We start from the raw sequence: 21131 nt of genomic DNA, 5'->3' as shown, positions 1-21131 counted from the left end.
AATTTAAAAACTCAATTGAAAAAAATAAACTGTTTCTACAAAACATATTTTGTTATCTCTCACCAAATGCCTTTTATCAATGCATATGAGCTTTTCAGAAGGTTATCCTAAACAGAAGGGAGAAGGAATAATTGTGGGGCACCAAAACTCACTCAATAAGGGACTGCACTCTCCACATGAAAAGTCAAAGCTGTCACTGTCAAAAGCTGTGTATTAATTTTAATGATCAAAGCTTGGCATGGTTCTAGGCATCTACCACCTACCAGGGACAGGCTCCTTAGGACCCTCACTGTTCACCATGACCTAGGTGAACAATGAACTCTTCTTCCCAGCTTGCTTTTCAGGTGTAGCAGAGTCCTCAAAAAAATTTATCAAAGAAAAAAAATACAGTGGCCTATGGTAAAGCAATGGCAGATGCCATTTCTTTCAGCTCTAAGAGTTCTCTGATCAACTAATGAATGACAATGATACCTACAAATCAGATTAGTCATAAAACTATTTGGGTTCCTTGCCCTTTACAGTAACCATAGGAACCATATTGCTTCTGCCAATTAATGCTACCACTTAGTCCTTGACATGCCTTGAACTACACTGTCCCAGTGAATTGAAGGAGCTCATTTTGTGGAAGCCATTGCCCCTGTCATTCTTAGCCAACAAAAATACGTAACACAGGTTTCTCTTTGATGAGGCTGAGGTGTCCTTCAGGAATGTGTTTCATCACAGATGTGGTGTGACAAAATTCCAAATTGAGGAAATTTCAGAGACTTCTCTCTTTAGTATTCCATGACAGTTCTGATTGTTTTAACTTCACTCAGTGTAGGACATCAAAACTGTTGGAGCCCCTCTCAGGTGATCAATGCACCGAATCCAGAATTGCAACTCAGTGCATCAACATCAACAAGCTCAGTCTGACCTAATTCATGCGGATCTATCCTGATATATGTTCTTCAGGTTTCTATAACTGAAAATTAACCCAATATTACAGTTCATTATTATGTGTGGCTCACTTTATGCATATTCCTTTCTGGGACCTTCTGGGAGTTGAAAACAGATGCTAAAAGGAGGCCTTGAGAAGGATGACTAGCCACCTCAGGGCTGGCTGTTAAGGTCCTTCATGAAAGAGGAGACTAGTACCTTGAGGCAGCAACAAGAGCTGCTTCACTAGACACATAGAGCTTGGTAGAATACATGAGCTCAAGGTACCCAGCTTCATCAGAATCTGCCCATATGCCTATATCCAAGTTTCAGAATACCACTCTATACTACAGAGTACCTTCACCTTCATGTAAGAGAAACTTTGAAAATTAAAGTTCAATTAAAATTATAATATAACCACTCTTATAGTTGCAATTTGGTTTTGGATTTCAGAAAACTCCACAATGCTGCAACAAGAGCTATGCATTTATATCAAACACACAGTAGACACCTATACTGCACATACACACTGTGTATTATTCACAAGTAATGCATATTCACAAATAATACACACTGTGTATTATTCACAAGTTCCTTCCTTTTAAGGAAGTCAAACAGTTTCTGTTCTCCTACCTAAATTTTGAACTGTGAATTTAATTGCTGAAGCTTATTATTTTCTTTCCACAAGTTTCCCAATGTACTTAAAGATACTAATGCCATCTTATTTCTTGTCTCTCCTCACATGATCTATGGTAGCAGTTACCACAGCACCTGAATACATTTAATTCCACAAAAGGCATCGGGCTTGAAGTTATATAGGTAAAGCCTGACTAGCAATTCTGAAAGAAAGATGTTAACTAAGAAAGGGTAATGACAACTAGAACTTTCAAAACTGCAAGATGGTAAACTGGGTCCTAGGTCTTACAGTGTCTCTAGTTTCATGGATTTAGAGAGCTGTAGGAGAAGCTGGTACCCTGCATCTGAGATGTAGACACATGGCACAGGACTTGCAGAAGCTGAGGAAGCAGCTCCTTGAGATCTGGAAGAACCATAGGCTCGGCTGATGCCCCCCACTGAGGCGGCAAATGAGCTACAAAACTTATGGGGGACAGAATTTGCTGTCTGTGTGAGATTTTAGAAGGTCACGACTATTGCCTTACTACCAGCTTCTGTGTTGCTCTCAGATTTCTGGTTTGATCAACTCTAACTCTGAATCAGACAGAAAGAGAATTCTGGGAAATGTATTTCTAGTTTAACTCAATTGCTTGAGTCCCAATACTCTTTTCTCTTCAGCTTATTTTCTTTGCCCTAATGGGTCTTGCATCAGCCTACTTTCCTCTCCTTCAACCAAATAAGTTAAATTCCCTTTTTATTCAACTCATTCAAAGACCTACCTTGGGTTAAAGGATTTTTTGCAAGATCTTCTGTTCCTAACCTCCCCCATGCTTAAATTCTACCAAGCTATCCTAAAGTGTACATGACAATGTGTATGTATAAATACGCTTAAGAGGTGTATATAATTGCATAGACAATTTGCACAAAGACCCTGTCATAGGTAAAATAAGATCTTTTTTAAATTTTTTAAATATTATATTCATATTTTATAATTAAATTTTCCTTTGGAGAAATAAGTACATACATAACCTAAAACAACATAAAAGTAATAAGTGGTGGTCCCATCACAATAACACAGACACACCCATAATGAATTTATGCAAGTATGATTCAATTATATTAAAGCTGAGACAAAAGTTCCCACTTGGTTCTAAAATCAGAAAAAAGACACAGCAGAGAGAGAGAACTAAAGACCAATTTCTCTAATGAATATAGATGCAAAAATCCATGACAAATACTATCTAGCTGAAACCAACAATACATCAGAAATATCATTCACCCTGATCAAGTGGGATTTACTGCTGGCCTGCAGCAATCTTTCAACATATGAAAATTAAAGAATAATGAATGCAAGCTTCAAGATTAGCGCAATATGTGCAGAGGAAGCATTTGATAAAATACAATAACTTTTAATGATAAAAACCTTAAGAAATTGGGTATAGAAGGATCATTTCTCAACACAATCAAGACAATATATTACAGATCCATAACCAGCATCATATTGGACAGGAAAAAAGTTATAGGTATTCCCATTAAGATCTGGAGCCAGACAGGAGTATTATTTCTCATAATAATTATTCAATACAGTTCTACAGATTCTAGTCAGAACCATTGGGCAACAAAAAGAAACCAAAACGATACAAATTGGGAAGGAAGAAGTCAAGGCAAGATATCTCTGTTTGCAGATGATATTCCTCTACATACAAGACTGCTGGAACTCATAAGAGAGTTTGGTAAAGTTGAAAAATATAAAATCAACACACAAAAATCAATAGCCTTTGTATACACATAACTCCATGGCTGAGGAAGAACTTTTAAAATCAATCCTATTCACAAAAGCTTCCTAAAATTTGATAAAGACCTCGAAATGAATTTAACCAAGGATATAAGGATTTCTGCAATGAAGATTACAAAACACTATAGGAATAAAAGATACCAAAACATGGAAAAACCTTTCATGTTCATGGATTGGATGAACTAATAATATAACAATGTCCATATAACCAAAGATAATTTATAGATTAAATGTGATTCCAATCAAAATACCCACAAATTCTTCTTAGATCTAGAAAAAAAATCATGCTGCAATTTATAACAAAAACACAAGAGGCTCTAAATGGCTAAGCAATCACAAAAAGCAGAAACAAAGCCAGAGGCATCCAATATCAGACTTTAAGATGTTCTACAGGCAAGGGAAGTAGCCTGCTACTGGCACAAAATCTGACCAGATCAATGCAACAGAATATAAATCACAGAAATAAACAAATACACACACACACACACACACACACAGCCAAATAATTTTTGAAAAGCCAACCAAAATCAATCCAGGAAGAAAGGACAGTCTCTTCAACAGTTGGTACTGGGAAAATTTAATCTAAATTTAAACTTACATGCAGAAGTATGAAATTAAGACTCCTACCTTGCACCTTTTACAAAAAATCAACTGCAAATAGGTCAAGGATCTGTATCTGTTACCTGATACCATCAAATTAGCAGGCGAAAATACCGAAGACATTCTGCAAGACATAGGCATCGGAAAAGATATCATGGATATCTTTCCTACAAGAAGTGGAAACAAAAATAAACAAATGGAATTACATCTAGGAAGCTTCAGTACCACAAAGAAAACTGTCTGCAAAGTGAAGAAGTGTGGGAGATCGCCTCTGGATCTCTTCCTGCTTGGCCCATGGGGAAGGTCATAAGTACAGGGCACACCGTGTCCCCACAGAGTCCCCTGGCAATGATTTTAGCACACTGAGCCCTCAACCTGATCAGATCACTGGTCACATGTGCAAAAGCAGTAGGCTGTGCCTCAGTTTCTCTTCTCTGTCCTTGGACAAGCTGTGCTGAGACTTTCTTGATCCACATGTAGAGTTTGTAACTTTTATCATACCTGGTAAAAGTGACCTGTAGCATGAAATGAAGATCCAGAGAAATAGAGGTGCCTTCTAGCCAATTACAGTGCCATCGGTGAGTGGGAGGATTGTCAGGAGACTCTCTTCTGCCTTCCCCTTTTCTTACTCTATATAAGTTTGTGCTCGCTTTAAAATAACAAACATGCGGTATCAGACAGTCTCTGGTGGTTCTTGTTGTTGAAGAACATCACCCTCCTCATCCCTTTGGTGGTCACAAGGCCCTGCTGGTCAGGAACCTCCAAGAAAAGAAAGAGGCAGGCAAAACAATGGGTAAAAATACTTGCCAACTCTTACTTAAGTAAGACTGATGGAATTGTAATTCCTTATGAAGGACTATACCATTGCAGTAAAATGGGGAAAATCTGTCGGGGGGTGGAGTTTGGGGGGGGGAGGATCCCAGTCTATATGAAATTGAACCTCATTATTCAAAAATTCAAAATAAATAAATATATATAAATATTTGCAAACTGTACAATTGAGAGAAGAATAATACCTAGGATCTATAAAGAGCTCAAGAAACTCAACAACTAAAAAAAAGTCCTGTTAAGATATGGGTAGAGCACATGAACATGCATTTTTCAGAAAATGAAATTCAGAAAGACAATACACATATGAAAAAATGCTCAGAGAAATGCAAGTTAAATTACAATGAGATTTAATCTTACTTCAGTTAGAGTGGCCATCACTCAGACATCAGAAAACAGGAAGTGATGTTGATGATGTGGGGAAAGGGGTATCTTTTTCTCACTGTTGTGGGAATGTAAACTAGTGCAACAATTACCGAAGAGAGCATGGAGATTCCTCTAGTATCTAAAACTAAATCTATTTTATCACACAGCCATCCCATTCTTGGGAATTTGCCCAGACAAATGAGAGAGAATTATTTGTGCCCCCATGTTTAGGCTAGCTCAGTTTACAATAGCTAAGAAATGGAATCAACCCAGATAACCACCAATGGATGAATGGATAAAGTAATGTGCTACGTATACATTATGGAACATTTTCAGCCATAAAAAAATGAAATCTTGTCTTTTGCAACTATGGATACAATTAGAAATCACTCCAACACCCATTGGTTTGTGTAGAAGACACGGCTGAAGGCAAAATTGATGCAGCAATTATAACCACCAGCATATGCAAAGGCTGTTGGGGCAATGGTCTGTGCCGGACCCTGCACAGGAAAGCACTCACAAGAATCAGGTCTGGGACCACAGGATGAAATTTCTTTGGGGATCACCCCAACTAAACTGCTGGACTCAGAACCTCAACCATGAAGAGAATTGCAGGTTCCACAGTCTGACCATGGAGTGTATGTGTCAAAGCTGTTTTTCCTAATCTGTGATACACAGAGTACAAAAATTTAATCTATAGACACAGAGAATGACACTCTGGAGTTTAATAATTGGGCACAGCCTTTGCTTATACTTCTGAGGAACAGTAGGTTTCTTAATTTCTGTTTGCCTGGTTTTTTCCTTGATCTTTGATATCATTGTTATTCAAAATTTTGTTTTTCATGATGCAGTTCCATAGGCTCAGGGATTTCCCCTTCCATCTCTCCCCACCACTGTTTCCCCCCGTATTATTACAATAGTATAGTCCTTCAGTAAAAGTCACAAGCCTTTCATTCTGCTATTTAAATGTATCATGACATTGTGGGTATAGACAAAGATGTTATTATTTTGTCATTTGTTTATGTTGTTGCCTAATGAAGTCTTTTTTTTTTTTTTTTTTTTTTTTTGACTAATAACACATATAAAGTACTTTATAACGTGCTTAACAAAAAGCAGATTCTCCGGAAGTGATAATTTTTACTTCTTTTTACTATAGAAATTAGACAATTTAAAGAGCATTTCTAGAAGGAAATTATTTTGTAATAACAGTCTTTCAGATAGTATCAAGCATTTTCCTGTGTAAATAAGCTTTATGGGCAATCCAGGAATTGAAAGTGACTTTGAGTGATGTTATTTAACCTTTTGTTTTTAAAGAAAGCACTGTTAATGCTTTTATAGCTGATACCTTCACACATCTATTTTACACAAACTTTTTGCATGCTTTGATTTTCTACCCTGACCTGTAGAATGACTTCCATGATGGACTGTCACATTGTAGACTCTGATGTAGTACTAAGTACTGATTTTCCAGCTGAAGGCACTGGATGAACTAATTCTCACCGTCTTTTTCCTCTGTGCTTCACTTGAACCTGTACCTCAGGAAAAAAGACTTAAGCCTCTTTAGAGGTTTTTTTTTTTTTTTTTTCCTTATAAATACTTTTCTTTAAATATTCCTATCAGACTATGAGAGAAAGAGAACTGGGAGATACACTCTTTCACAAATAATATATACATCAACCAATGAGTAAATATATGCTTTTTAAAAAATGAATAGTTTCCTTGATACAAACGTTAAAACTAAGACTCAGAAATGTTAAGTAACCATAGGTAACAATGATTCCAATCATCTCTGCTGGATTTTTAAATGAGTATCTTTCCATTTTCCCACCTTGTTCTGTTTTCACTATGCAGCAAGGCTTCACACAGGTTAAACTGGATCCCATAATATTAAATTACCCTTAAGTACAAACAGATACTCAGGGCCAGAAGACAACTATTTAGCAGTCAATTCTTCTGAAAACTAACCCTGAAACTGCTGACACAGAAACAAAGGCAGTGTCAAACACCATTTTTAATGCTATCTTTTTACCTATGAAATGATAACCATTTGACCCCTTCACAAAGGACCACTCCGGAAGTCATTAGAAGTTCTGCAAAGTACTGGGTCTCAATTCCTTCCTCTTCATGTTTTTTAAATTGGATACCAGATGTTGTTAGCAGCTCTATTGAGTCCTGGGCATACATGTCCTCCGTCAAATTAAATTTAAAATTAAACTGCCAAGTTGAAGTTCCTGGCGGGTATTCTCCTTGCTCATTCATAAAGGTCAGTCCTAGCTGAATTATCTTTAGCAAGTCTACGTTACACCGCAACAGTTGGTACTGATAGTCAGCATTGCTCCTGAATTCACCAATAGGTCTTGCAACCACACCTGGAAACTCGGTGTCCATAGCAACGTAATTATACTTCCGGATAACTTGACGAATCTTCTTCATCTCTTCATCCAGGTTGCAAGCCCAAACTTCACAAATTCTTTGGCTATGATCTACAGTTGCTGCTGGCATAGTGAGGGCACAAGAGTCTAGATGCCAAGCATCAAAATGTTATACTTGATTGAAGGTTTGTTTCATAAAATACTTTATCCTTATTTATGTACGCCAAGATCTACTTGCGTCGCTGAGCTCGCGCTCCACCTCCTCCTCCTCGCCATAGAGACAGCACCCGGCGGCAGTGGCGGCGGCGGTAGCGGTGGCGGCGGCAGCGGGTGCCCCATAGACACCTCTCGCCCGGCCAGGGGGAAAGGGGAGCCCCTAATGAAGTCTTAAATATGTGAAAAATAAAGATGTGAAATTTAAACTGATTACCACTGAGAATGCCACCTGTAACACAGGTCATTTTGAGTCTTTGGCACTCTGCTTCTGATCCTATTCCCCGCTAATACACCTGGAAAAGCAGTAAAGGATTGTTCAAGTGCATGTGTCTCTGCAACTCATGTGTGAGACCCAGATGGAGTTCTAGCTCCTGGCTTCACTTTGGCCCAGCTTTCGTCATTACACCCATTTTCAGGAGGAAACCAGTAGATGGAGGATAATTCATTCTCTTGTATCTCCATCTCTCTCTCCCTCTGTCTCTCAAATGCATTCACTAGCTACATTCTGACTCAATATCAAGTTCCAGATTCATATTCTGGCCTGCAAAACCCTCCCTCAAATTTCTAACTGGATTTACCTCCACTTCCAACTGATTACACTACGGGTCACACTGGAACCTCATTGCTTCTTTGTACAGAACGCAGCAGGTCCTCAGTAAACAGCAATTACATTTACTTTTTCTTCTCCCTGGAAAATTCTTTGGCAAGGTCTCTCCTAAGCTCCCTTTCTCACATCCTTCCAGACTTTCTAAATATCACTATCTTTTTTTTTCCTGGTAAAGGTTTATTATAGAATTTGCCACAAGAGATTTTAGGTATCATCTTTACTGTTTCAGCTAATTGGTGACCTGGTTGACACTTCAGATCTGGTCAGTAGTGGTACAATATGATCTTTAATTCTGAAATTTATCAATTGAAGGGCGGATAAGAAGTTCATCTTTTTTCTTTTTTTTTGAAAGACTTATTTTTTGTTGCAAAATCATGTACAGAGAGGAGGAGGAGAGAGAGAGGAAGATCTTCTCTCTGGTGATTCACTTCCCAAGTGGCTGCAACAGCCAGAGCTGTGCCGATCCAAAGCCAATCAGTCGATCTAAGAAACCTGCAGGAGCTCCAGGAAGAGAATCTGTAGACTATAATATCTGGTTGCTTTTCCCCATGCCGTAAAGCTCGCTAGTGAGATAGCTGAAGATTTGTGAAAGTAGTTATGTATGTTAACGATGATTTTGTCTTGGCAGAAGCCAGCAGATCTGCAATATCTCAGTCGTTCATGTCTTACAGGCTTAATAAAATCTCCCTTCTTTATAACTCAGGGCTACCTTGAGGTTCTGCCTTTATGTGCAAGCTTATCTCAATCTTTCCTTCTGTACGATTCTTTGACAAACCTAGCAATGTGTGGTTCTATTTCTATTTGCTATTTTGCTAATTTTTCAGTGGTTTTATTTAAAACTTGAAAAGCATTGTTGGAGAACTCTTGTGGAACCTAATCTTACCAGGACCATTAATTCTACTTAATTGACCCTTAGTTCTGTTCATTCCACTGTGCATGACAGTATTCAAAGTTTCTTACATCTTTCCCTGTTTTCTTGCCTGTGTTTCTCGATGTTTCCTGTGAACAAAGCTTCCTAACGTAAACAGTGTTTTACCATATTACAATGCTTTCCTCTTCTCCTGTCGACTAGATTTCTTTTTTTATTATTAATTATTTTGCATTATGTGACAGTTTCATAGGCTCTGGGAATCCCCCTACCCCTCCCCCTCCCCTCCCCCCTGGTGGATTCCTCCACCTTGATGCAGTATTACAGTTCAAATTCAATCAAGATTCTTTCCTTGCAAACGTATACCAAGCATAGAGTACAGCTACTTATTGTCCAGATGGGTTGAACAGTTTCTTGGGGAGACCATTTCTGGTCCGAAGTTAGAGCAGGTAGAATATTGTCCCAGTCAATTAAGAGTCCCAATATAACATCAACAGCAATTTGCAACATTTTGGAATTGACATGGTTTTGAGTAACCAGTATGTTAAAAAAAAAAAAAAAAAAGCAAGTTCTTAACCACATCCTGTGATTAGATCATTGACATTTCAATTTTAGTTTGTATACAGGACCGGCTGCTATATACCTTAAAATGGCTATAAGGTACCATTCAGCTGTCTCGTGTCTATTTCATTTTAGTATTTAGCCATTTGTTGTGATGAAGTATAATTTTGCTGATCTTGGCAGATTTTAGGATAATCTAGACTGGCTTGTAACTCTAACAAGACATTTGTCGACAATTAAGGTGCAGAACATTTTTTTGGGGGGGGCTGTGCAGGAAAATCCTCAACACCATGGTGAGGAGTGACTAATCTTTGAATATCACTTTATCTGAAGGATTCCAGTGATCTACCTTAAAAAGCCCATTGCCTTTAAAAACAAAACATGTCGTCATAATTCCAAGGATGCTTTATAATTTATACATGGAATATTATATATTATATACTGTCACTTGCATATAGTCAGCTCTGAATAAGCATTGCTAATAATTGTATTTAGCTCAATAGTCATCTTTCCATGACTTTTTTCATCTTAATTTTTCATTCCCAGTAGAAGTTTAATAATCTTGAATAGAACTCAATTAAATCAAACTGAATAACAATCTGTTTTGCTTGTGCACATACTTGCTAAGTAGAGAGGTGAGACTGGCTAGAAACTGAGTACCCAGAGAAAATCATCTAAGTCTAGCCTAGAGCTTGCAGTGTTTCATTGCTGATATAATCCAAAACACATATATCATTATGTTGTGTTTATATTTAGCTTATGGGCTCTCAATAACAATGTGGTGTTTTCTAACAAATATATAAGGCTCTCAGGTACATATTAGCAATAGAAGCCTGGTTCATCATAATATCATAACATTATCTGCACTGTTAATCCACCACGATGATTAAAGCTCAAAGCCCTGTTTCTCTACGGAATTCTCTAAGGGCTGCAACAGAATGAACGTAAACTTTGCTGCTTTAGTTCTCAGAGAATTCATCACTGAAATGCAAAACTGGATTGCACATGAGCAAGAGACATCAGTATTGCAGGAGCTTATATGAAATTAAGTTGCAATCAGTTTTGTGCTTTGGAACCTACACTTCCACTGTAAGAGGTGGAAGGGGCGAGGGGCGGGTTCTGTGAGGACCCAATCAAATCTAATTCCCAGGCACCTCTATTTTATCATCAGGATCCCTCTCTTGCTATATTTCATTTCCATGCTTATAATTTTTCTAAATTTAGTTGTTTTTCAGAAGTCTGGGGATTAAAACTGACTTCTCTCAAAATACCTTTTTCTTATTTTGGAATGATCTTAGAACCTTATTTACAAATGCTGTACCTAATATTTGAAGCATTCAGTCCAAGGATAATGAACAGTTTATTTAGTAAAAGATAATGACTTAGAGCTCGGCAGCGTGGCCTAGTGGCTAAGGTCCTCGCCTTCATCCCATATGGCTGCTGGTTCTAACCCCGGCAGCTCCACTTCCTCTCTATCTCTCCTCCTCTAAGTATATCTGACTTTGTAATAAAAATAAAATAAATCTTTAAAAAAAAAAAAAAAGATAATGACTTAGACCTCCGGCAATCTTAGGAGACAGACACTATTCCTATCATCAACCCTACATTAAAAATAAGGAAACTGAGAAACAAAAAAAAAGATTTTCTGCTGTGTCGACAGTAGCCTAAATATGAGCCCAAACTGTTTAACTCCATGAATATTATGCTTAATACTTATGTGTAACAGAGCTACCTAACTGCATCTACCCAGAATCAACTCTGAGTATTGTGTTCCAGAGTTTTATGGAACTTGCCCTTTGGAACTTGAACGTAGCTGTGGAAAGTCTCAAAAGACACACTGCCACATTACTAGGCAGAAAATTATTGTGACCTATTTTGAGGTCATGCTAAAACCGAATGTGCAATTGATCTCTCCCTGACTCCAAGTAGGCCCTTCAAAGATGCTTATGAGCAGGAGAATCTGATTCCAAGTGAAATGAGCGTGTAACAGCCCACCCTGAGTGAGCAGTGTAACCACCGAGAAGCAAAAGCACAGAGGTGAGATTATCATTCGTGCCTTTTTGGCCAGATCTTCAAATCTCTTGCTCAGTGCAAGGAGTATCCAAAACAATTAATGTGCCTGAGGAGAGTCATTTTCATATTTCTGTAATTGTTCTTTCAGATTCATCTTCTTAAATATTATGACCTTCTCAACTTCACTTTTATTTATTTACTGTTGCTTCTACTCCTAAAAGTTTTCTAAGTGATATTTTATTTGAGAGAAGCCAAAGCATCTTCTTTATCTCCTTTAATGGATCTCTTTGGAGAAAAAACAAAGTAACAATTTATGCCATCACTGGGGAGACACTGCATTCCCATCAATATTGAGAGAGACAGAGTTAGGAAGGGAAGTTCAGGGATGCAAGCTGCTAGAGCAATTATGCTTCAATATGTCTGCTGGAAGAAAACAAAAGCTACGAAGAAAGCTTAGAAGAAATATCTAAAGAATAGCTTAGAAAAAAAACTAGAGCATTTATTTCAAAAAATATGGCCAGGTTGACACAGCAGGGAGGAAGATTAATAATCAGAACTAGTACCTATAAATATAAACCTTTTCAGTAGTAATGAAAATCTCTAGTGATTGGCAGTGGTGGCATAGTAGGTAAACCAGCTACCTGCAATATTGGCATCCCATATAGGAATTGGCTTGAGTCCCAGATTCTCCACTTCTGCTCCAGCTCCCTGCTTCATGGCTTGAAAAAGCAGTAGAAGATGACCAATGTACTTGGGCACCCGCAACCCATGGGAGAGCTCTAGAAGAAACTCCTGGCTCTAGGCTATGGCCTGACCTATCCCAAGACATTCATTCATTCACACATTCATTCTCTCTTCTGTCTGTCTGTCTCTCTCTGTCTCTCTCATTATCTCTTAAAAATGAAATACAATTGGTAAGGAAAAAATCTCCAGATTCTGAGTCATGCAAAACCATCATAATGACTAAAGCAGGAAGTTTGACATGAAATCATCTTAGATGGCCTGCAAATTATCATTCACCTTCACCTTCATGGGAGATTAAATTGATAAGATCAAAACAATCATCTATATTTAAAATTATTTTGATGTATCATATATAGACTAGTACTAAGACTGTTCAGGAATCCTCATCCAGTGAACTGGGAAATACGGAGAGGAGTGCTTAAAGTAGTATGGGTGGATGTTTGCCTACTTGCATAGTCAGAATCTATTACTTAGTTTCTGTTTTTTTGAAACATTAAACATTACTATGGTTTAGTAATGAACAAATTAACCACAATACAAACCCAGAGACGTCAGCATCTACCTCATCCAACAATGTACACATAGCTTTTGGTATGAAAGGAGAAACTGCTATGATTTTGGAAATTCACATGACTTCCCCTTCCTCCTAAAGAAGCAAACATCTCAGAAATTAGAATTGCAGTTGTACTCCGTCTTCTGTCTTTAAATTTCCATGCTTGCCACAGTTAAACTGCACATGTATTTGTGGCTTAGTGTGGCTGAGGCTTATCTTTTCACAATCAATCTAAAACTATGTTACACATTCCCAAGCAACCAACATACAATGTCAATAAAAACCCAGCATGAAGACAATGATTGCTAGGCTTCCCAATGCCTAAAGCAAAAAAAAAGCAAAAATGTGTATTGAAGGCAGAGATTTGAGGGAAATCTATATAGAGAAGAATTGATAATGGCTTTCTCATGTTCGCAGTTCATCTGAAAATTCTGAGAATATCAGGGGAAAAAAATGCCATGAACAATATTCTTCAGGTCAGTAAAATTAGAAAGAAACAAATGAAAGAAAAATACTGGCCAAAAGTCTTAAATTGTGATCAAGATTGTGGCACAGAAAGGAGTAAGACTAGAATCTGTGAAATAGAAGGTATGGTAGGCCAAGTGGCAAGCATGCAATTCTGATTAAAAGACAAACAAGACCATACTCTCCTGTCTCAGAGACTACCATCTTCATCCACCAGGAATCTAAATCACAAATACTGGTGTGATCGTTAATGTCTTCTTCCATTACATCTAATTGATCATTATCCTTTATAACTTCAATACTCTAACATCTCTCTGCTTACCCAGCTGCTTTTCTGGTTGGGTTACAACACCGTCTGTTACCTAATTTATCCCAAAGCTTTCTACCTTCTATTGTGGCTTTTAATCCTCTCCATTGCAGGTTCAACTCTTGAAATCATGCCCAAGGTGATCTACTTAAAACAAAAATCAAATCACACATCCCTAATTAAATCATCCAGTGGCTACCAAACGAAATACCACATGTTTGCCTTAATCTGAGATGAAAAGAGAACAACTTGGAAAATAGTACCTGTATATTGTAATATTAGTGCAATCTCTAATAACCTGTATCCAATGCAATAAGATAATGCGATATAATCTATAAACCAACAATTAATGTCAGAATACTTAAGATCTATATCGAAAAACTGTAAAACCTACTATACCCTCAATACACTATGTTAACCTGTAATGGGGGGGGGAGTGCAGGGAAATCTTTCAGCACCATAAAAAGAGTGAGAAAAAAGTACAATATAGCCTATCAAGATCAAATCTGGTAATTCATAGATAACAGACTCAAAGCGGCACTAAACAACAATAAAACTACTATACCAATGCATGAGGGGGGAATCGGGTGCGATCCTGACAACCTCTTAACAGGAGGTCATGTGCGTGGAGCAGGGGAGCACTCCAGAGTGGAGCAGGTGGTAAGGAGGAAGCTTGGATCCCAACCATGAAGACTCCCAGACCTTCACCACAAACTATTAATACGAGCAACAAGGACTATATCCCAACTGCCAAGGAGGCCACAGGGAATTGGATGCCCTCGGAGGCCGAGTACTCTGAGGTCACCCACCCCCAACCGGAGCTTCCACAGGGGATGGAAGAAGTCCAAACACTACCGTGCAGAAACCAACATCATCGGAAAGACAACCAGAAGCCCTGAGTGGTCTGCAGAAACAGAAGAACAATAAACGTCCTTCAGGACCAGGGAGGAGAGCTTTCTCTGGTCCGAGCCTGGCTCCACCTCTGGACCCCCCCTCCCTCGCAATGACCATCGGGATCGCTTCGAAAACCCCTCACAGCAAACAAACAATCATACAAACTAAAAAAAAAAAAAAAAAAAAAAAAAAAAAAAAAAAACAAACCTAAAATAAATAAACAACAGAAAGTAGAACTTGAAATCTGACAGGAAAGAGCTGGCATGGATTGGCTCATGCCTCGCTGGGTGGGTCACAAAGATTAGTTACTCCTCACCATGGTGTTGAGGATTTTCCTGCACACCCCCCCCCAAAAACAAACAAACAAACAAAAAAATGTTCTGCACCTAAAATGTTGACATATATCTTGTTAGAGTTACAAGCCAGTCTGGATTATCCTAAAATCTGCCAAGATCAGCAAAATTTTACTTCAACACAACAACTGGCTAAATACTAAGATGAAATGGACACGAAACAGCTGAATGGTGCCTTATGGCCATTTTAAGGTATAGAGCAGCCGGTCCTGTATATGAACTAAAATTGAAATGTCAATGAGCTAATCATAGGTTGTGGCTAGGACTTGTTTTCCTTTTTTTGTTTTTTTTTTTTTCTTTTTAATACACTGGTTACTCAAAACCATGTCAATTCCATAACATTGCAAATTGCTGTTGATGTTATATTGGGACTCTTAATTGACTGTGATGATATTCTGCCAGCTCTAACTTCAGACCAGAAAAGGTCTCCCCAAGAAACTGTTCAACCCATCTGGACAATAAGTAGCTGGACTCTATGCTTGGTATATGTTTGCAATGAAAGAATCTTGATTGAATTTGAACTGTAATACTGCATCAAGGTGGAGGAATCCACCGGGGGGAGGGGAGGGAGAGTGAGGGGGGAATTCCCAGAGCCTATGAAACTGTTACATAATGCAAAATAATTAACAATAAAAAAAAAAGAAAAAAGAAAAAAGAAATTCTAACCATAGTGTGGATCATAAAGCAGTCTACAGTGATTCTGTATTTTCCACTATGTTCACTTCAGATCTCGGGTAAAAACAGAACTTCTTCCAGGAATTCTTTCATAACACACAAAATTGAGTCAGGTACAAGTTAACGAGCTCCTATAACCACACATTGTACCACAATTACCTCTTCATTTCTTCATTTCCACTACCTGTTAGAAGGCAACAGCTTCATCCTGAGTAACAAAATAGCCAAGAATAATATCTTTCTAGCATATGGTGGGTACTCCATAAACAAATGAAAAGATATGTAACTTACATTTGCAAAAAAAAGAAGGTCCCAAACTCGCAATAATTGCTTCCAACTCTAAATGTACGTATTGTTTACTAGAATGAGTGTCTTAGCCTGGTCAAGCAGCCAGAGTCAAAATAAAATACTTGGTTTGTACACAACAGAAGCTAAATTTATTTACAAGTCCAGGTGCCGGGGAAAAAACAAGATCAAATTGCTAGCATATGTAGTGTCTGACAAGGTCCCATTTTCTGGTTCATAGACCCTCTGGCCAATGTCTGCCCACATGGCAGAAGGGACAAGGAAGTTCTATGGGCATATTTGACAAGGAGATTAATCTTATCCATGGATGCTCTGCTTTCCTGACCTACCAGCTTCCCAAGCTGCTCCTCTTGATATCATTACCTTTGGGATTTGGATTTCAACATAGGACTTTAAAGGAGGATGCTTTCATTCTATAGCAATGAAGCAAATGGATTGTAGCATTAAGTCAACAGTTAGAAATGTTACAGATACTTATACTCAGCCAAATATTAACTAAACATGTCATGGACTTTAATTAGCAGATTTTATTCCCTCACCAGTCAATTTTACCATTTTCTTCGTACTGCTATGTCATTTTCTGTGGGTCCATCTACCTCCCTGTTGACTGAACTGAGTTTCACACAGATTGGGTTTCAAAAGACTTCCCTACAAATGTTACAGACACATTTCTTTTATCATGTTTTTTATGGTGACCAATGAGTATATGAACTGTGTTGACCTGGTATCTAGTTAAATAGACTTCAGAAAGTCACAAAAAACATTTTCTCCCATTTCTCTAATTTTACATTTCCACTACATTAAAGTATTTGCAGGTCTTCTTATGATGGATTGAATGTTGTAATGGTTACTGTCATAAATTGACTCTTCCCTGAATGTTATGTTTCTCTTCCACTACCATTTCAGTGGTGGCTAAAAAGAATAAATCCTGGAAATCTACAATGTAATGTTGTCTGTCAGACATTAGACAATACTGTAAAGGACCAAACAATGCTTGATTTCAGTGAGTACTCTTTAAAATGGCTATGTTTCACAATCTCAAAAAGGAAAGAGGGGGGAGGTGGAGCGAGAGAAACCCAAAATGTGTCATCTTAGGGTCTACCTTTTTAATTCTAAGTAGCTGCTAATCATTAATGGTAATTAGGAATTATTCTCCAATCACATATTGCTAGTTGTGTGTTTTGATTCTTTTTAAATTGTTCTTCAATCATAAAAACAAAGGAAATGTTCAGGACATGATGTCCGAAATGATTCAAAACTGCATTGTATCTACTAATTTATAACATAATGGCAAAAAAAATAAGTAAAACAGAATAAAGCACATGGAAGAAATTTGTAAGTGCTTTACACAAGCATCCATGTAAAAAAAGATTCATTGGATTGTGGTTTCTCTGATCTTCATAACCAACTCTTCAACTTGCATGCAAAACATGAGACAATTTCCCTGCAATTCTGTACACCTTTTCACCATTTTTTAACTATAGCTGACAGTTCTTTTATGAAAAATTTGGTTCTGAACAAGGTAATTGTTCAGAAAACTCTGTTTCTGAAATCATTGATACTTAGGGCTGCTTCATCAGGTTTTATTTTTAAGTAAGGCAAAAATTTTTCCATATCAGAAAATAAGACTCTTTAAAATTATCCCAATAGTTTTCTTTTATTTACTAAGTCATATTAAGACATTACTAATAAAAGTCATTTTTGTAACATATCTTTAAATTAGAAGGTAAAATGTTAGCAAGCCTACCTCTGACTCCAGAATACAGAAAATTACTTTGATTTTGAATAATTAACTCAATGTAGAAAAAAAAAGAGCACAGTAATAGCTATTACTTGAAAAGTACCAATTTTGTGTCTGTGTTTCCATGGAAATACAGTCTTGTACTCATTCCTAACAAGTCAAAATAAAATTAAAATTATTTGGAGCAGCTGTCTTTGGATCAGTTTAATTTTTTTATTTATTATGATTGCTATTGAGTTGGAGTTATCTCTAACAGATTGGGTATTATCAGTTTTTCACCTCTACAATGCACACCTGAGAGAAGCTAGTTATAATTGGAGAAAAATTATTTGGGAGGCTTGGGCCGAGATTGGGCAGCCCCACTGATCTGACCTCTGACAACGGTGATACGTGGCAGAATGCACACACAGAGAGGAAGCATCACAGGATGACCCAGGAAGCAGTGAGTGGGCAGGACAGACTCTGGCTTTTATAATAATTTTCCCATGCTACCACTTAAGGATCACTTCTTGGATACCCAATTGAATCAACCTTCCACCCCACTCCCCAGCACTACAACCCACTGTTTTGGAATTTGCTTGAGTTGGAGAGACATATTCAGTTAAAACTAGAGCAGACTAGTTTACCTATGTTCTTACCATCTTTTCTTCTCCTTTCCTCAGAGAGGAAACAGAGAGAGACTCACCTGTTAGCCTATTTTTGTATTTCTAGAAACTCTATTTTGTTGCTATCACAATCTGTTTACTTCCCTTATCATTTATACGCTTATCTGTAGCAAAGTGTCTCCTTTTTTAAAAAGAGAGGGATAAATCATAGGCAAATTTATATTAAATAGCAAAAGGTATTCTTTCTCAAGAAAAAGCAATTTAAATAGTCTGGAGGGTTTTAACAGCCAGGACACACAGTCTTACTAGCTATGAGCCTACACTTGCTACTTTCTCAGAAGCACAATTCCATGCTTCATACCTACCCTGCCATTCCACAGGCCAGAGAGTGAAATGAAGGACCAAAGTCAGACCTCCACTGGTTTTCTAAGACCTGTCTATAGGTAATATCAATGGTGCACCCCATAGATACGAAGCTATTATTCAGGCCAAACTGGAAATCTGCTATATCATAGTGCTGTCTGTACAGGTCAAAGAGTCTCACATAGATTTGGCTGCTTTAGTCCCCTCACATCCCAGCTCAAGTGGCCATCCTATGCAATACTTTAGCATTAGATTGTTCTTTTAGATAAACTTTACCTTGATGTGGTCCATTAGTATTTAAACAGTGATTTTTATAAATTATTTATCATCTTAATTTCCTTTATCTTAAGTTACTGTGGATTTATTTATTCTGTCGCTTAAGTACCTTGTCATACAGCAGAAGTAGACACGTTTTCTATAAGGATCCAAATCATAAATACTTGAGGCATGTGAGCCATATATAGCCTCTATTGCAACTACTGAACCGCGTTAATATCACAGGGAAGAAGCCGTGGATGTTATGTAAATAAATGAGAAAAATAATGTTGCTGTAAAGCTTTATCTAGAAGCATATTGATAAACCAGTTTTGCCTCACTGCCCATAATTTTTTTCAGTCTTGCCCTAGTCTGCTTTCAAATTAAGCCATTACATGTGAAAAAGAAATTTTCATGAATTCATGTGAAAATCCAGCTTGGAAAAATTTATATATCATGTTACTCAACGCTTTAAATACAGTATTCCATTATCTAGCGTTGCTCACTGAGTGAACTGATAACAATGTAATTCTAGTGAAATGGAAGAAGGTCTCTTAATTTACCTCTGGAAACTGTTTCATTTTTTTTCTCTTACACTTGGATTTTTTCATATATACAAAGATAATACACAAATATTTCATTTTTCATTTACCTATCATGTTTTGCACTGTGCAAAATCAATTCGTTGTATGGACGTGTCTTCTCAATTTTGAGGAAATTTGTGCCATTATTTGTAAGCCAGTTCCTATTATCTTTTCATCTAAAACAACTCCTATTCAGACACTGGCTCTGCTATTTCATTTCCATAACTCTTAATACTGTTATGTATCTGTTTATCCTTTTCTGATGCTTTGCACTTCATCATTCAACTCTGATTTTTCTTCCACTGTGCCCTTTCAGCTAATTATTGACATCTTAATTTAAACCATCATAGTTTTCATACTAAATATTTACAATTGAATCATATAAATGACTATTTTTCTGTTTCATATATGCCATTTCCTATCTACATCAGCTAGAAATTACTTATCCTGTAAATAACAGAAAATCAGATTAAAAAGGACTTAAATTATCCTGTTTACCTTTCATAAACAGCTAGAGGTTTGGTGGCTTACATTGGTTCAGTAGTTCAAAGTGTTAGGGCCAAGGTCTCTTCTCACAATGCCTCCTTCATGGTGCTTGGCTGGTGAGTGTCTTCCAGGAATGCTGTGCCAACAGCTAGGAGAGAGGACAAAGGGAAAGAAGTAGTGCCAAGGGTGCCTTTAACAGGCAAGCCAAAGCACCACAAACACCACCTTGGCCAACTTCTACGTTACCCTGTCTCACTGTCTGCAGTTGTTTCACAATATAACTTGAGCTGCAAGATTCTTGTGGTCAATCTGGGTTCCTATGACTCCATAGTGGATAAAGGCAAAACTGCCTCTGCTTATAAATGATATTGAGTTAAGCAAACCTGTGATATTTTTTACAATCCCTATGTATCTGAAAAACATATTTTTTTGTTTTAAATTTTATGAACCTTCTGTTCATCTAGTATGTAGGATTTTGTTGTTGTTGTTTATGGCAGTTTCACTAGTGTTTTCAAACATAAAATGTTCTGTCTTCACTCTGTTAGAAAATGGTATCAAAGTTCAGCAAATGGTGGATGCCTTAGAGAAGGGATGTCAGCCCAGGGATTTTATTTTACTTGGAAAGCAGAAAGATAATCCTGATGGCAGAAAAATCCCCGATGTTAGAAGCTGCATTTCTGATCCAGCACTATTTCTTTGCCATGGAAGTTCTCCCCATATAAAAAAATCAGGTAGCCTTGTGAATAGACTGACAGAAAGCTAGAAGGGATCTGATGCTTGCTTCTTCCCACCAAGCTAGATTTGGTATTGCCCAGTCACTCAGAGTTACTGCTTGCCAGGAAGAGGGTAAGTCAGTGCAGAGATCCAATAGAAATAATTGTCTAGAAATGTTGAAAACCAAACACAATCCAAGAGGGGATCTAGAGAGAGGCAGTGATGAAGAGGTTATGATCAAAATCCACAAAGCTCATCCTTTTTATTAAATTTCAGTTGAATAAATAGTCCTTTGGTGTTTGCAGGCCTTTAGTGTGCTTTCAAAGTTTT

General features: G+C 37.5%; 1 protein-coding gene across 1 annotated transcript; it reads right to left on the bottom strand.

The window, feature by feature from the left end:
- Positions 1 to 6979: 6979 nt before the first annotated feature.
- On the bottom strand, positions 6980 to 7865 carry LOC131480814 (CCR4-NOT transcription complex subunit 7-like). The gene has a single exon (XM_058666996.1). It carries the CDS (start codon positions 7619 to 7621, stop codon positions 7145 to 7147), a length of 477 nt encoding a protein of 158 aa, XP_058522979.1. The 5' UTR covers positions 7622 to 7865; the 3' UTR covers positions 6980 to 7144.
- Positions 7866 to 21131: the final 13266 nt, after the last annotated feature.

Source organism: Ochotona princeps, chromosome 7 (assembly GCF_030435755.1).
Source record: "Ochotona princeps isolate mOchPri1 chromosome 7, mOchPri1.hap1, whole genome shotgun sequence".
Classification (NCBI taxonomy): Eukaryota; Metazoa; Chordata; class Mammalia; order Lagomorpha; family Ochotonidae; genus Ochotona; species Ochotona princeps.
This window is presented reverse-complemented; position numbering and strand designations above follow the sequence as displayed.

Excerpts from the sequence above, each read along its gene's own strand:
- LOC131480814 (XM_058666996.1), bottom strand. The coding sequence starts at position 7,621 with ATGCCAGCAGCAACTGTAGATCATAGCCAAAGAATTTGTGAAGTTTGG.